Here is an 18,213-nt window from a genome sequence, read left to right on the forward strand (position 1 = left end):
GTCTACAAACACAACATACCCCATTTGCGTCTTATGACTGCCTACAGGGTAGACGTAGCTGCCGCAGCAGAAGTCCCTTCGGTTGAATGGCGCTCACAATAATTGAAATCACAGGCGCACACACACAGACAGGGTTGCCAACGCAACGCATTAGGGTTGCCATTGTCATTTGCATACATAGCCAGACGCATGTGTATGTGTTTGTCCCACATGAATTATTTATGCTCATTTAATTCGATAGTTGTGTGCCAGCGCCTGCTGTTGGTCACACAATAAAACTGGGCACACCTTTTGTGGCACCTCCCACCAGCACCCCCTCTCAAGCCAAGCTTCCTTTGGGCATGATTTAATCATAAACGTAAAGTAGTTTTATCATGTTCTATGTCATCTGCCCTTTCACCAACCCCCCTTCTGCACCACAGTATTAAAATTGTTCTGTTATGCGACTTTTTAATGTGTTTCATAGTTTTTTCCTTAGTTTGGTTTCTGCTTTTGATGACTTTTGGCATTTTGGTTGTTATTTATATTTGTTGTTTATTTTTTATTGTAATTTCTATATTGTGTGTTATATACCCTGTAGCTAAGGCAAGCTAATGGGCATGCCAAGTGGTTGTGTGTATTAGAAGAGTGCTGAGACTCGAACATTTTCAATCCAAAATTCAATTTCAAATCTAATTACCACGGAGTACAGAGCAACCTTTACTAATGAAGCAATTGTTAAATTGACTAATTGCAAGAGCAATAAAGTGCCTGCGACTCGTTTGTAAGACAGATAATTAATTAGTCTTATATTTACATTTAAAGGGTATTCCGTAGTCTAACCATTTTCAATTTGGAGCTTGTCTGTTTCATTGTGCAGCTTTGTTATTGTTATTGTCATGCATTCATAAATAAATAATGACATCCATTACAATGCAGGTTATTTGTGTGTTGTGGTTTTGTCTACTGATGGCAAAGGGCGACGCTGGGGTCGCGGCTAGGAGCTGAGGTCGCTGCTGCCAGTTTTGTGGTTAATTATAGCATTGTTTTGGGGGATGGGTTTCCTTTTTTTTCTTTTTGTTAGCTGATACGATAATAGCACAAAATGGTGCATGTGCCAGCTGTTATGAGTTTCCCGTACGGAACTTTTACTTTGAACATTTTTCTATAATAGCGATTGAACGATGATGACAAGGAGAAAGGCTCGGCAGAGAAAACTCGATATTGGAATTTTAATAACTAGGAATTCGATCAGTCATGATATTCACGGAAATAGGTAACAAGTACTTTAAGATTGTTTCTCCGATAGATAAGTTTAAATAGACGCATTTCAGATCTCAACCAATGGCAAAATTTGACGCATATTAGGCTATACAAATCTTAGACGCGTTTCCCTCTTTAATTAAGTTCTGTGTACAATATTTAAAGTTAAGTCGAAAAGTGCCGCTGCATTCCGTCCAGCCTAACAATGTTAGGTATTATTAAATTATTCAAGCCATTCCCAAACATTTTAAATAGGCTGTCCAATTTTTTATTAGATAAGTTTTGCGCACCATCAGAAACTAAGTGTAGGAAAGTCGCCCAAAAATAAATTCTACTTCACAACGGATATCTTCTCTAATATGGATTGCATTTGATGGGCCTATAAAAAACCCTTAAATAGCCTTTACGTTGCCAATGGCCGACCCTAATTAGCTGGCAATGTCTAATAGCCCAGAAAAACGACAACTGTCACGTTGTGGAAAGAGTCAATTGGAAAGCCCGCGTTACGTAGACGTAAGCTAGCAGCACGTATTTGTAGGTTTGTCAAGTAATTCTAAAAATCGAACATCCTTGGGTCAGGAAAAATAAAAACGGAACTCAAGCAACTCAACGAATAAAAGAAAGAAAAAAAAGAAACAATTTGCAGTCAAATACAGAGAGAAAACACAACGACGAGCAAGTTTCACACAAAGAAGCAAAACGTGGAAACACATCGCGTGACAACACGAAGCAAGAGCCAAATGCGATGAGCATAAGAATCCATCTGAATAGACTCCCGTCCCTTCCCTTCCACACTTAAACTAAACAGGATAACGGAAACGGAAGCAGAGCAATGGGCGAGGGGTTGGCTGGTTGGTTGGTTGGTTGGTTGGTTGGTTGAGCGAAACCGCAACTAGGATGCCATGGAAAATGAGTGGAAAATTAACAAAAACGCCAACCGCGCATAGATAAAACATTGCACGTGAAGTGACTGACTCGGGGGCTGCACACAAGCCACTCGTAAATATGCAGGCAACCTGTCCTAACAGCTACCCTGAAAAGCCAGCCCCAATGTAAATATACAGCTGTCTGTCTTTTTGTCTGTCTGGCTGGCCAGGTTGGTTAGCCGCCAGCGTCGACCCTGACGCTTGGCAAATGCAAATAATACACAAATTTACTTAACGTTTAGTTTAGTTACGTTTTTTTTTTTTTTTTTACTTTCTGATAATACTTGACTTTATGCTGGCTACCATCTACTCGGGAGTTCGAACCCCAAACTTCACGCTAAGTTCATTTATTTTTCGTTGAAAGTGTGTTCTGTTCTAGAACGGGGGTTTGAACCGCAATCTTTGTGGTAAAGTTAGTTATTTTTATCGCTCAAAGCTTGGTTTCTTATTAGAAGGGGGTTCCAGTCCCGAACTTCGCGCTAAACTGTGTTTTTCGTTCTTGGACTGTTGGTTTTTTGGTTTAGTTTTTGGGCTAGTTGCAGTTCACTTGTTTAAGAACTACTTTTGGCTTGGCTGCCATTTTAAGGCAGGCTTCACTGTTTGCTCGAAGGACATTTTTTTTTTATTTTTTTGTCGATTGTGAATACTCTTCCCCTCTGCCCCCCCCCCCCCCCCCCCCCCCCCTCGACCAATGCCAAAGCTTATGCAAATGTTGTTTGCATTTTTTACTTGATATTTAACTTTTTATCGCTTCTGTTTTGTCTTTTCCTTTTAATTGTCGTTGTTGTTGTAGTTCTTATTGTTATTGTTGTTAGTCATGCAAAATTTATGGCTCTGCGTCAGTAGTGGGCGTGGCCTGTCACCAACAGCAGCAGTATTTTAAATGAATTCTATTGATTGGCCAGACCCGGAGTGCAGACCAGTTTATAATGGCCGTCATATAAGGTCGAAGGTCAGCATAACTTGCCACGAGGAGGAGGGTGGGATTGGTTTAGGGAAGTCGAGCTGCAAGCGAATGGAAAAAGCTTTTTGAAAATTTACTCATGGAAAAAGTGGCTAGTTAGCATATTGATTTGCATTCGATCAGCAAGTGAATGGGAAAAGGCAATGATCTGTCTTAAGTTGGTTGCATAATTTATCCAAACAAAGCAAAGTTTATCTTCTGAATACACGAGTTTAACTATTAGAGAATTCCTAGAAATCAATTGCAGCAATATCCAACAGACCAGTGGAATATTCATAAATATTTTACTTGCAGGAAATTCTTGGAAGTCAGTTAATGTGAAATCTGCGAAAAGTCAAGAGGATATACACAATGGAATAATGCATTTAAGCCAAGTCCTTCTGCTCTTCGTGCAACTTTGAATGTTTGCAATTTAGATAGAGATTCAAGTAAGCTCTGTGGAATTTGCTAAGCAAAAAAACACTTTCCAGCGATTGGGCATTATGATTTTACAAAATATTTGTGGAAGCTAAAAGAAAAAATGTATATTAATACTGGTTGAATAAGTTTTTCAGCGATTTCGGGAATTTCACCAACAACCGTGGAAAATTTGCGGTTAGTAATTCTATACAACTGTTTTGATTAACTTCCAGCTCATTTTGATTCTGAATTAGATGCACTGCAAACTCAGATTCAAACGTCAATGTAAATATATTCTCGGGACGTGAAGTTGAGGGTAGTAACCGGGGATTTCAATTTCTCAGCTGCTGGAAATTATTACCAAAAAAACGAACTGTGAAATATAGTATCAATTGCAGTGATACTTAGCAATTGAATCATGTATTCGACATTGGCTGGTATCGAAAATAAACTAACAAATATACAAGTATATAAAGCAGGTCTAATTAACCATTATATTTGAAACACTCCACTAAAATGCTATGTCAACTTACCAAGCCGAAAAAAAAACTTCAAACAACCAGTGGCCACAGACACAAGCTGCAACACAGTCGAGAAAAAAACAAGCAAACAGAAATATGGCGCCGCCTATGGCCACATTTCAGTGTGGCATGTTCATTATACGACAGCCAAAGAGATGGTCTCTGTGTGTCCGGTCCTAATTTACACGCCCACATAATGTGGCAAACGGCAGCGAATGCCAACAGATGCTGCAACTACCGACTGCCTGGCTGGCTAGCCAACTGGCTGGCTGTGCCGCCAAGTTCATTCATCTTGGCATTCATTGATGGCAACTTTTGCTGGGGCAGACTGCTGCTGGACTTGGTTGCAGCTTTATATGTTTGTGGCAAAAACAGAGAGAGAGAGAGAGAGAGAGAGAGAGAGAGAGAGAGAGAGAGAGAGAGATAGAGAGATAGAGAATGGGGCAGAAAAAGAGCTGAGTGCTGCAAGCGACGCCAACGCTATGCAGCAGACGCCGCAGCCTGCCGTCTCGCCCACCTGCCGTCTCGGCATGCAAACGCAATGCAAACAACAAGAACAAGAACAACAACAACAACAACAAGCAGATAAATCCAAGGGACAGCCCACAGTCAAAAGTTTGTCCAGCAACAACAACAACAACAACAGAATATGACAGTGGGCAATTTGGCTGCCGTCTGAGTTATTGTGGCTTTGGCCACTCCAGCCGTTTGTTGTTGTTGTTGTCGTTGTCGTTGACACTTGCAACATTGCCGTCATAGCAAGAGGAACAAGCGGGTGTGTGCGGCGGGTTTGCATGTCGCACAGCTGGCAGATTTTCTGCAGTTTGTCGGCCTTTTGAAGTTGCTGCGTCCGTTGTCTGACGACCCAGCTGGCTGGCTGGCTGGCCGGGGCAAATTGCACGACAACGTTGCCGCCGCGCTGTCTGCGACAGCAAAAGAAACAACAACAGCAGCAACTACGGCAAACTGACAACAACGAACCGACGCGCACAACGTTTAATTTCATTTTTATTCAAAGTGAAATATAAAAATTAAAAATGGCATTTAACGCGCGCGCAACTTTGTCGACTGTCATAAAGCGAGACATGTGACTGCCTAGCTGGGCGCAGGGGCTTGGCTGCTAAGAGGGGTTGGGGTTCTGCAGCAGGTGTTGCAGCTTTCATTTGATGTGGCCAATATGGGTGGGGGTGGGTTGGGGTGGTCAGGCGTGGGCGTTGACTTCTGCTTTGCTAGCTTTGACGCCGCGCGCTTGTGCATCATAAATGTTTGATGTTGTTGCTGCTGCTGCTTGTTGTTGTTGTTGTTTGTTGCTTGTGTCAGTTATGCGTTTTGAGCTTGACAGCTTTGACTGAGGCAATTAGAGCTGCCACACGGCGCTGGCATAAGCCATCAAACGGGTTATTATGTATACGACCCCTGCAACAAGCTTTAAGCCGGGAAAAAAGGTTTCAAGCCGGACAGACGCTAAAAAACCAACAGATAGCTTATGCAGAAAAAATTTAAGGAATGGCAAATAATAATTGCTAGGAAAAACTGCTTGGAATTCAAAGAACTGTAGCTTCAAATTGTACACATAAAATATTACGCATACGCCAGGTAACACAGCTTGAAGGCAGACCTTAGACCTGCGTGTGTCCTAAGACAATAGATGTATATAAACTACAATTTTCTTTACTTTTGTGCATACGTCAAGTCAGCCTTGATGAGGATCATACTTTCTATAAATTTCTGCTTTGAAATATTAGGCATACCACAGGTATGAGCCCAAAAGATTGCAGGTAACCGTTGATAAAGTAGAAAGAAATTTTATTTAAATAAATATTACGTATACGCCATATAGAGCGTGCTGCGCGTTTTATTTTGCTAGAACTTGGGCATTGTGCGAAAAGTCTAAGTATAATATAAATCATACGCCAGGTGGCGCCACAGCATTTGACCAGAAATTACGTATGCGCAGCGTTAGCTACGCATAACAGTATATATATATATATGCATAATGTGAGAATATATTTAAAATGTATTTCACTCGAAATGCTTGGCTATATAATATAAAATTAAAAGCTGACAACTAAAAAATAATAAGAAAATGATATTAATAACATAATAAAAAAACACAAATTATAAATATTAAAATGAGTGTGTTTTGAATATTTGAAGACATTTTTGTGTTAAATCAAAAAAATATATAAACAATATTTAAATATTGTGTTAAATTAAAATAAAAATATAAAATTTTTAAATAAATTTGTGTAAAATCAAAATAAAAATATAAATTTGTCGAAATTCAGAATAAAAATAGCAAATAAATATATAAAGCCTGATATCTTAAATATTCAATTGTTACGGTAAATCTCAATAAAATTACGCATACGCCTTGTCGTACATGATGTTTATATATGCTTTTATGTTATTTTGACACCTGCAGTACACGCGTACACACCCATAAAACTGAGTGTCAAAGTTTAATCGCTTAATAAATTTTAATCTAAATTAAAATATGTTCGTGTGTGTGTATGTGTGTGTGTGTTTGTGTGGGTGTGGCAATTGAAAAAAGTTTACAAAAGTTGTATGCGCTGCCTAAAAGTTTTACGGAAACTAAAAAAAAACTAATATAAAGCCAACTAATTGGCAAAATAGAGTTATATATATATAGAGTTATATATATATATATATATATATATAATTATATATGCATACATATTTTCACAACTCTCTCCACATGTGGGCAATAAAAAGCAAGTGTATGTGTGTGTATGTGAGTGTGCGGTTGAGAGAGTGTGTGTAAACAGTGTTTATTATGGGGCATATGCAAATGTTGTTCAGTGTACTCATGATAGAGAGATATAGTTGTATAGTATACTATGTAGGGTGCATAGGTACACTTATAGATTAATAAGTAAAAAGTAGTAAAAAATGTGAACGCACTTGGTTGAATCTCACCTGTGCTCAGGGTATAATCCCAGCTGGTGTCTGTCTCATTCTTATAAACATTCAATTTCTCCGGCTAGAATATATGTATATATATATATATATTATATATAACAAGATATAGCTCCCGCACTGATTTTACGGGCTCACTTACCTTAGCAAAATCAATTTTTAGAGTGCAGCATCCGGCATAGATGTCGGCACCATTGAGATTCTCGCGTGCACGCGTAGCCGCATCGAGGCTATCAAATTCAACCATAGCCTGTACGCCGTTCTTTTTGAAGATGACAATGCGCAGCACTTGTCCATGTGGATTGCAAATTTTATGCAAGACATCCTGCAGAAAACACAAAAAAAAATAAGAATAAAATCAGAGATTGAAGCCATGAGTTAACAACAAATTGAAAGCCTCTGCGCGCTGGCTGCAAATTAAGCGACATTCTGCAAACCCAACTGACATACGCAGGCCATATACAACTCAACCAAAAATATCCACAAAAACAGCCCCCGAAAAGCTGGCAACGACCGTTTTTGCCGTCCCACTCCCGCATTGTCCTGACTAATTAATAAACGAGCAGTGCACACAACAGAAGCAGCACACAGAAAACAAAAACAAAAAACCCAAAATAGCAATGAATGCAGTCACCAACACACACACGCTCAGATTCACCACAAGCACACATATCATACACACACATGCAATGACTGACATTCCGGCCTGACCAATTTTCAGTCTGACTTTATACCCTAGCAATGAATCAAGCGCAAGGCAGCTATATCTATGAGTCTATGCCATCCATTCGAGTATAATGTATTTATATTTTTAAAATTTACTAGCGGATATTGCAAATAATATTTTAGATAGTACATTTTGTACACTTTCGTGCATAATTGAAATATGTTCGTACCATCTTGATTTTCGCTTATTTTTAACAAATATTTAATGTGGATCGATTATAGAAGCGCGTATAAACGATTTCCGCCCATGTCTTGTGGTGAGAATTTTGAGCCTTTGAACCGCATTTTCATAAAAAATTGAGGAACTTTACGGAAACGTATAAAATAAATTCTCACTAATATCTTTTAAAATGTGTTTAAAACCTTTAAACAAAAAGTTGCAAGTCTTTTGTCAAATTTCCACACTTGCGCTTGGTTAGTTTTTCGATCGGATGAAACTTAAATGCACTCAAAAATAACTTGAGCAGCATTTTCCACCGAGAAAGACCAACCACTGTAAATCATTAAGTATCTCGGATAGTTATTTGATGGCGAAACTTCACCCACCAAATCTTCCAGCCCGATTTATATATTTGAACAAAGATCTTTGAAAATAAGTTTGAGGCCAATCGGTTGGTAAGCGTAAAAGTTTCGTACTAACGTTTTTCGTGATTTTTCCACACTCGCGGATGGAATTTCTCAAAACCCCGTCTTAGAGTGCAGCTAAATATATACATAAATTAATATTTATATATTTAGCTTTCAAATAAAAATAATAATAACGACAAAATATGCAGCGTATTTGAACCTCAGCCATCTGTAGTTAACTGCTTTTTGCGTGCTTTTCTTTTGCTGATGATGATAATTGGAATTTTTCGTTTGGCTGGTTTACAGTTTTGGGCCGCCCGAAAATTGTTCTCGGCATTTCGCTGACAGTTGGCGCAGCAAAACTCATTAGCATAATTTAATAAGCAGTTATTGTCTAGGGCCAAGTGCGAGAATTTCAGACAAGAGCCGAAAAGTACATTTTCCAATTAACATTTATAAATTTTCGAAAATTACGTTAATGAGTTTTCCAGCAGCCCGCCAGGCAGCAACGTGTCTTAAGGCTTTACAACAAAATACATCATTATATATTATATATTTATATGTATATAGAGGGAGGAGGGTGAGTTTATGTGAATTTATGGCAAATTATAATGAGTCGTTCTTGCCATGGTAATTTATGTTAAATTTAACCTGCAAAATTTTCGTCTTCGTCTCAATTCGTTGCTTTTCTATTTATTTCATTTAAGAGCCCAGAATATTCAAGAGGATTTTGGTCTGTAATGGGTTAAACGTTCAATTTGTACAAGTTTCCGTCAAGGGGGCGGGGTGGGTCACTGATTGTCTTTTGGCCAAGTGCTGGGCGCATAAATCTTGTTGAAAGTTGTAGCTAAATATATATTTTGTTATTCATGAAATTCATCGATAAGTTGGCGCAACAAATTTTGCGCTCTTGTTGAAAATGTTTGCACAGATTTTCCAATAAGCAGCCCGGGGAGTTGGGGCCTGGGGAGTTATAGGGATAGGGGCTGTTGGCATGGCTCTGGCAGTAATTGACAGCCAAAGAATGGTTGGGCGTTGCGATTGGAAGCTTGATTAAGTGGCTTATAAAGGCACTGCGCAGCCTATAGAAATATTTTTGTTGTTTGTGTTTGCTTTTTGGTTTTATGTGGGCTTAGCGCAAAGTGAAGATTAAAAGCAGCCTTGAGTGGGTCTACGGGTGGGAATTCGTCGTTTGTACGTACTCAATTTGTTGCTTGAAAAGTGGGCTGAAATTTATTTTACAATAACACAGTTTGGCATAGACTTATCACTGAATTATTAATAACAAGCGGCTAAATTTTTATTTATACCTCAGTTTTGCACATACTTTAACCTGATCAAAAATCAATTAAAATCAGCAGCAATTGCAAATTAGCAGAATTCATAGAACTCTTAATATTATATAGCCAGCTAGTTAATAGAACTTTCAGCCCAGCCTTAAGATATGTATTTAAGCTTCGCTTTAAGAGCTCCTGGCCACTTGCCAGTTCACTTGTTGGCATTCCACAGACATTCCAATTGTTTTGGAGCGTTTGCCATGCCAACGGCATTTGCTTATGCATTAATTAGCACACACAGCCACACACACGCAAAGAGAGAGAGAGCACTTCAGTCATGCTTAATCCTCTCCAATTACCAAGAAACAATGGTGGAGCAGTAAATACGCTTAAGTTACAGAACTGACATTGGCCATACTGATGGGATAATCAGGCGGAGGACAGTCCATTAACTGCGGCAAAAGGTCGCTGCGAGAAATACTTTTAGCCAAAGGCACGCGCCAGCATCCATTCATTCATTCAGTCACTCTTTCAATTCGCTGCGCGCTCATTAACCAGACTCATTTAATTCTTTTGCTACTTTAGCACTTTTCTCAGTTGCTCAATGATTGCGACATTTACAATAATTGCGCACATTTTCGAGCATCATCCGGGGGGCCACCCACATGTCCAGCTGCCGAGCGGCAGGTCTAGACTTGGCAACTTGGCGTCTGCTCCACGCAAATTGTAATAAACGCAGGGAAAAATTGTGAAACTTGCCACTGGCTACTGGCTATTGCTGCCCCAGCAGCAGCAGCAGCTACGTGCAACCACTTGCAACAACGCCAAGAAGTGAAATGCATAACTATAAAGCGCACTGTGCACAAAAACTAATTAGAAAAGTTCTGTGGTAAGGACTGGGGGCTGTTAGAGAGCGAAAACTTGTTTTTCTTCCAATGAAACAAGCTGTGGACATCACCAGCTGGAAAGTGTTAGCTCAGCGTGTGTGTATGTGTATCTGTGAGTGTCTATCTGTGTGTGTGTATCTGTGTATATCTGTTTGTGTCTGCTTGAGTGTGTGCAAAGCGATGAGCGGGCATTATTAATAATTAAGTAATAGAACACACACTTTAATATGCTCGCTAAGTGTGTGGGTGTGTGTCTATGTGGGCGTGTATGTGTGCTAGTGCGTGTGTGCGACTTAATGAAAATGTGGCTCATAAAATAGCGACAAGCTGCGAAAAACCTAGGGCCATAATGTGGTCTGACTTTCAAACAACTAAACAGCTGCGATAAAAATATACCAGACAAAAAAAAAGAGCTGCTGAATATATAACAATAGTTGTCAGGAAAAGTAAGGTATAATTTTCAAAGAGGAGAGCATTAAAAGCTTTTAAAATACAAATCAATTTAGTTTATTATCAATTAAAATCAATATCAAAATTTTATAGAACAATTTGTTAGATTATGGCAAATAAATTTCCAAAAACGGAAATTGTAAAAGCCAAGCTGAAAGAATCGCTGAAGTTGATGCAAGTGTATTTAATTTGTTGAACACCTAAATCATTTCTGCGTTTTTTATTTACAGAGTGATTATTTATTACCAATCTCTCGCCAGTAGCTGCCCATAAATTAAACGCAATATCAAAACAAAAAATTCATAGAAATGGGCAAACACAGAAAAGGGAATGGAAAACATTTTCAATTTCCATAAAACGAGGCTAAACAAAATATAAACACACTCAATTGCAAATGTTCTTCAATAGTTAAGGGACCGAAAACTTCTGTGACCCACTGTCAAGCTGTGGGCGAATACAAAAAAATAAAACAAAAGGAAAAGTTGAGCACGAGCCACGCGCTGAAATTAATAAACACAGAACATGAGCAAATCAAAAGGCGTTGAAATAAAAGAACAAAAAAATAAGAAAAACGCGGAAAAATATAAGCGAAAGCGCAAATAAAGCGCGTGAAAATTAAAATGAAAATATTAATAACACCCAGTACGAATAGAAAGAAAGAGACAGCTAGATAGTGTGTGTGTGAGAGAGAGAGAGGGGGCAGAGCTGTGGCAAACACGAAACAGTTATTTAAAATTAAGTGCTCTCTGTGGCGCGCAGGATAAATACGTACAATTTTATGAGGCACTATAACTGCGTTGCAATAGCCGCAAGGATACGACGAGGGAGTGTGACCGCAGCAGCAGCAGAAGAAGCACGCAAAATATATATATACAAAAAACATACAAAAATAAATTAATATTTTATCTAGCGCAGAGATTCCACATGCAATGCCAGGACCACGCCCCGGGCACCCCACCCTCTTTCTGTGCCGCCCACATGCATTTTGTTTGGCCATTTTATGGCCATCATCAAAAGCGCATTAAATTTTTACTAAGGCAACAGCCCCCGTCGACCTCAGCCCACATGCGCACCCATGGTCAAGCACGACCTCGCCCCCCACCCTAGCCCCAGAGCTCTGTATCCAGGCGTGCTAAATATTAAATCAACCACAACGGCAAGGAACATGCAAACGCAGGTGAGGGGCGGGGCTTTAGTGCAACCAGCTCGTGTAGCCAAGCGGCAGGCAAACAATTTAAGCCGCTTTACCAGGTTCGTCAACGTCCAGTGGTAAGCCCCGCCCCCGCGCCCACCCTTTGCCCACATTTCATATTATTGTTTGGTTCTGATAAAAATGCCGCCTCATAAAATGTCCAGATTCTACGTCTTCTCTTCATTTTGTTGTCTTTTATTTTGGGCAAGCGCATTAAATATTAATAATATTGTGTACTTAGTTCTAATATCAACATTTTAGTGGTCGAGCTTGGCCTTTATTTGATTATCACTTACGAGAAAGCGAGAGAGAGAAAGGGAGAGAGAGAGAGAGAAGAAACCAAATGTCATAAAAATTGCGATTGATGTCATGTTACGAGCTATATGAGAAGCTGCTCTGAATACACAACAAGACTAAAGAGGTTAGCAAGGAAATAAAAGAAAAGCCTTACGACATAAAGATTGACAGGGGAATGAAGCAACTCGGTTGAGCTTTGAGCTTTAAAAAATATTGAAGTAATGTGATACGAGCAATGTAAAAGCCCTGTCTGAATACACAACAAACATTAGAAGGTTAAGATAGAGGTTATAAACGCATACGACAAAAGATTTAAATGAGAATGAAGCTAGTTGGTCGAGCTTAAAGCTTAAAATAACAATTTTAAGAGACACTGTATTTATTTAATTTATTATTGTGAAATTTATTTGAAATGAAAAAACGTTGAGCTTTCAAATAGCTTTATTGCCACACACAAGATATTAAAGAAGCAAACTATATGCAATAATTTAAGGTATAATTAGACAGTTTCTGGGTAATTCTTAATAAACAAAGCTTCAATCACAAAATAAGCTTTAACTAAGAGAACAGCATAGCTGTTTTTCTCATTAAAGTAAGCTTTAAGTTAAATTGAGGTGTACGCAATCAAGAAGCTGTAAAAAAGTAATTTTAGCTTAATGTTTAAGCTTTAAGCGCTCGAAAAACTCAATGTGATTAGTTGCACTCGTTCCTTATATTAAAGAAAGTAATTTTAGACTGATCATTAAGCTTTAAGCTTTTATTAAGCTTAGTAAGACAAGCTGCGCAAGTCAATAACATTCTCTTAATCTTAATTCATGATTACTTTCACGCCAGTTAAGAGTTTTATTATTCTCTTAGAGTATGTACAGTTTTTACATCCATGTAATCAATCAACAGCATGCTTTAGAGATTTTTAATGACAGCAAATTGAAGAGCTGCTAAGGACAACAAGCTGAAAAGTGAAAGTGTTTTTCTTTTCTGTTGTTTAGCTTTTACCGATAGATGCTGTTAAATTTTCTGTCCAATGCTAAATGTGTCGTAATTTGATTTGCAAGAGTTGCTCGAATGCAACACGACGAACTTCGCCTTCAGAAACTTGCCACACCAGTTAGCCAGGCTGTCAAGTGGTTGGCTAACGACTAACGGCACTTGGTAGCAGGCAAAAAAATAAAAGCGAAAAGGAAAAGAAGAAGGCAAAAGCAGAAGAAAAAGCCAATGGCCCAAACGTAGACGCAGTTACTCACGTAGCCATGGTCGAGGCTGCAGAGACTGGGAAGCGACCTTTCTGCTGCCGCTGCTGCATTCAGCCAAAAGTGTTGCAAATTACTCGTAACCGGTTTTTAAAGGGCTTTGAACGAACGGCCCGAACAGAAATGGGTCAATAAGAAATTCAAATGCAGAAAAAACAGAACCCGAAAAAACAAAAAAATTAAAATAAATTGAAGTGCCTCGACTTGCCCCACGCTGCCGGTTGAATAATTTGTGGCTGCGTCGCGAATTTTAACAGTTCGTTGACTCTAAAAAACTGAAACGTGGTCAACAATTTAAGCGAAATTAGTGCAGGCAAAAGGGAGAGAGAGAGACAGCAAGAGCGATCCGAAACGTGTTTCTCACAATGCAGCTGGCCAAGACAAATGGCATAAAATATCAAGGCTAAAAAGCGCTTGGAACGTTGACAATGCCAAGAAGCTGCCTGGCAGCAGCAGCAGCAGCAAATGCACAATTTATATAGCCAAGATTTAGTGACTATGAAAATCTTTTCGCTTTGCTGCATAAAAAAAGTGCAGATAAAATGCAGCTTCGTTTGTGATATACCAAAGCAAGGTATGGGAGCACAACAGCCTGCACAAGGAATTTGTGACTAGCAGCAAAAAGAGCTTCTGTGAATTTTATGATGAGAACTTAGTGTGTGCTGGCTTAATTTAAGCGAAAGTTGTGAAGAAACATTTAAGATTTGGACACAAACTAGATGTGTAGCTCATCAAATGCCCAAAACAATAATTCAATTTGCTTTCGGTGCAAACTTCGAAAGCGAGTGAAACAACTTTGGCAGAAAGCTTCAAAAAAATGTTATCTGGAAACTCATTAAAGCTCTCTTCACATAAGTGCAGCGAATTGAACAGATTAAGCAAACAGCTTTAAGGCAAAAATAAATGAATATTAAAGCTCAAGCCCATTGTTGTTTGCAAGCTCATTACGACTTAACGATATATTAATAAAAATAAGTACAGAGCAGAAGCAAAAAAAAAAATATATATATTAAAGCTCAAAGCTCTGCCAACTGTAGGCAATTTTAATATCAATATTCTTTACTAACTAAAGTAAATTACACTTAAAGCTCGTTTCAGCAGAATTTATAGCTATAAATTAGCATAAAAAATATATAGAAATATTATCTTAAGTACATAATAAAACCGTATTTATTGTTTGTTTAAGATTTTCAAGAAGCTTCCACACTCATTTCTCAAATCTGCCCAAACAAAGCACTTGCTTCAATTACACTCAAGCACAGTGTGCACAATTTGTAAGCTAATGTCCTTCGGGACCATTCAACAGACAAGGAATATATCAATCTTAAGAAGCTCTTAGCTTCTATTTGTATATCTATAAGCACTTAATTGAGCTATCTATGACTTGTTGTGCCGCAACAACCTGGCCCAAAAAATTAACTTCACAAAGTGTTGCCTCAATTATGTGTTAATGTTGATATTTTATTGCCGTCTTTGCAACTGGCACTCATTTCCATTTTTGCCAGCATTTCTCAGTGTCATAGCGCGCCGGAAATGTCTCAGTTTTTTGCCTTCACTACCTCGCCTATCGTTTTGATCGTTTTACAGGCCCAGTTTCTGTTTCTGTTTCTTGTGACGCTTTTCCTTTGACTTTCCCGGCGCTGACACGTGTTTCCAACAATGTTGCACGCCTCGCGCGTCCGTTCACTTTCTCGGGTGAACATTATTTTCTTCTCTTTCTTTTTTTTCAATTATGTTTTTCCTTTTTTCCCAACTCTATTTATGCACACATTTTGTAGGGCCTCGATTTTCATTTTTGCCCGTTTTCATAATTTGCATTATGCTAATTTATAGTTAGTTGAAGTTGAGCACACGAGCCGTGCCCGCGCAAATGAAATGATAGCAAAATACAAATATTTGCTCGCATTATGATTTGTTTGCCATCGTGACTCGGGCATTGAAAATTTTCATTTCATTTTATGTAAATTTGTCAATTTATCGAAAATGCGAGAGGAAATGAAATGGCATCAGGGCTTTAGGCCATTTTAATGGAGCTGTTATATGTTTGGATTTGCATACTTTATTTAATTCTTTCAGTTTGTAGTTCTTTAATGAAGACTTAAACTGCTCTCTTTAGGAAGTAATAAACTCTCTCTCGCAAACGTTCTTCTTTGTGCGACATTCTCAGACGTTTCCCTGGCTGCGCTACTGTACCCCTTCCTCTTGAACATTTTTCTTTTTATTACAAGTCCAGAATTTTTAATGATAAAGATTGGCAAGTTAAGTTCGTATGACCTCGAAGTAAGAATTTGCAATTCTTAAGTCCCACACTTGATTTAGGTACGAACTACTGAAAGTTAGTTTCAAAATTCTTTAAACACATAAAAAATACTTGTAGAAAAGAAAATTGATCAGGAAATAGAATATAGTACGCAGAATCTTTATATAAGTTTACAACTCAGGCTCGAACCCCACTAAGAGAGTTAATCAAAACATTTTCTTTAAATTTTCTTAAAAGTTCAGAGCACAGCTCGAACCCTACCTAAGCTATAATGAATACATTTCCTTCAGATTTTTTGTGTTGATTTTTGCAACATTATTCACACATTTCTTTTGTGAAGTTCTTGAGTAATTTTCTGAAATATTTGATAGCCTGCTTCTTATATTTTAAGGGCTTCCGCCTCCGTTTTAAATGTACTTCTCATCTTTTTCCCTTTTCTTAAATGACTTCCTGCGCTTACAGCTCCCCATTGAACATTTCTTTTTGGCTTTCCCTTGTTTTCCTTTTATATAAATATATTTTTTTCAATTTGTTTTTTAATTAAATTTGAAATGCAAATGACTTTCATGTTGCGACACCCTCTTAAATCTGTGTGTGCGCATGTACGTGTATCCATGAAAATATAGAGTATAAAGCCCAATGACCCGGCAGACATAAAAATAAAGTAAAAGAACGCAACTCGTTTAATTTGCCAAATACTTTGGCATCCTTATCGCACCTTAACGCAGCTCTTAAGTAGCCGGGCAAAGAGACTGCTAATTTTTTTTTTTTTTGTTAGTCTCCCCGCTCCGCCGATGACGACAACACCCACTGCCGTCTGCCAAAGTGGGTTTTACAACCAATAAAAAGAATTTTATGACCACAACATTAAAATGTTCAAATTGAAACTGAGCACAAAACAAAGCAGCAACATGAAAAGAAGGCAACTAACAGGACAAGACCACGACCAAGACCAGGACCACGACCCAGGACAGGACAGCCGTGCCAGAGTACGGCAGGAAAGCGGGGACAGGGGTAAGTGCGCCGCAGGTCTAGTGCTGAGAGTTCGACTAGAGCACAAGACATACTTTGAGCCAAATTTATGTGGCACAAAGAGGCGGGCATACAGCAGAGCAAAGCGTTGAAAGCAAAGGAAACGGAAGTCGGGCTAAGTAAGGAAGGAGATGAACACAAGTTGTGGATAGAGAGCTAAGAGAGGCGGCATGTGTAGCAGAGGGCGGGGGGAGGAGCGCCTGTCAGCGGCAAACAAAAGTCCAAAGGCGGCAGAGAGCCCGCTTAATGTGTGTGTGTTTGAAGTTGGCTTAAAACTGCTTGAAAATTGCAGCACAAGAGGCCAATTCGAGCGTGAAAATGTAAACAAGCCGAAGGCACAAAAATAAAGAAAATAATATGAAAACCTGAAAATGTGTGTCGCAAAGAAAGAAAGATGTTGGAGGTTGGGCGGGCTGGAGGTGAAGAGAAGACAGCAAGCAAAATCAACAGTTAGCCAATGAGCCTGAAAGTGGCCAAGACCAGAGAGGGGGAAAGGTGCAAAGGGCAGCAAAGCAAGCTATTGCAAAGGGTGAGTAAGAAAAGCAAACGCGGAGGCAAAAAGAGAGAGCGAGAAGAAAAGAGAGATTGAGGGAGAGAGCAAAAAGAGAGAGAGAGAGTAAAGCGAAGATATCACAGATATATATGCAGCTCCAGAAAAGCGAAAGAGAGAGTAGAGAGCGAGAGAAAGAGAATACACGAGATCTTTGCAAAGTGAGCTGTTTCATAGCTAAATCAAGCTATTTCTAGCTGCATTTAGCTGTTTATAAGCTCTCTCACGCTCCCATTCGCTCATTTATAGCCAAATTTATTTATATATATATATATATATATATATATATATATATATATATATATATATATATATATATATATAATCTATTATTTGAACAATAAGTACTAACAATTCATTTTATCGGTTATCGATCATCTCTAACTGACATACCGCTGCCAAGTTAATTTAGCTATTGTAGCGAAAGCTGGAAGCACTATTTTTTTTGAGCTGCTGTGTGCCCATGCACAACCCTGGGTGGTTGGGTTGTTTTCCTTTTTTTCCAGCCACATGGCACAGGTGCTGCCACCACAGAGCTGCGAATGGCAGCAGAACGTTGGCGTTGCCAGAAGTTGCACAAGACAATTATAAACGTAATGGCGGTCCAAGTGAAAGAAGGTGAAATAGACTAAGAACAAGTAAACGAGGCTAAGGAAGCAGACGAAGCAGAAGTAGAAAAGTATCGTTAGCCGCAGTGGACGCAGCTGCTGAGCGCATAAATTCTGTTTAACAA

The 18,213-nt window shown here is 38.8% G+C and overlaps 1 protein-coding gene across 12 annotated transcripts in view; it reads right to left on the reverse strand.

Annotated features, from left to right (window-relative positions):
- Window positions 1–18,213, reverse strand: part of LOC115767430 (heterogeneous nuclear ribonucleoprotein L) — a 145,104-nt gene that overhangs the window by 56,643 nt on the left and 70,248 nt on the right. For 9 of the 12 annotated variants that reach the window (XM_030711712.1, XM_030711714.1, XM_030711709.1 and 6 more), the window contains exons 4-5: window positions 7,135–7,317; window positions 6,978–7,056 (exon numbers count right to left, since the gene is read on the reverse strand). In XM_030711712.1, coding sequence (XP_030567572.1) covers window positions 6,978–7,056; window positions 7,135–7,317 — 262 coding nt within the window. The remainder of the gene's footprint in view (window positions 1–6,977; window positions 7,057–7,134; window positions 7,318–18,213) is intronic. The other 3 variants (XM_030711715.1, XM_030711717.1, XM_030711723.1) reach the window with 1 other exon arrangement.

This window comes from Drosophila novamexicana, unplaced genomic scaffold (genome assembly GCF_003285875.2).
Source record: "Drosophila novamexicana strain 15010-1031.04,08,12 unplaced genomic scaffold, DnovRS2.1 tig00001395-arrow-arrow-pilon, whole genome shotgun sequence".
Lineage (NCBI taxonomy): Eukaryota > Metazoa > Arthropoda > Insecta > Diptera > Drosophilidae > Drosophila > Drosophila novamexicana.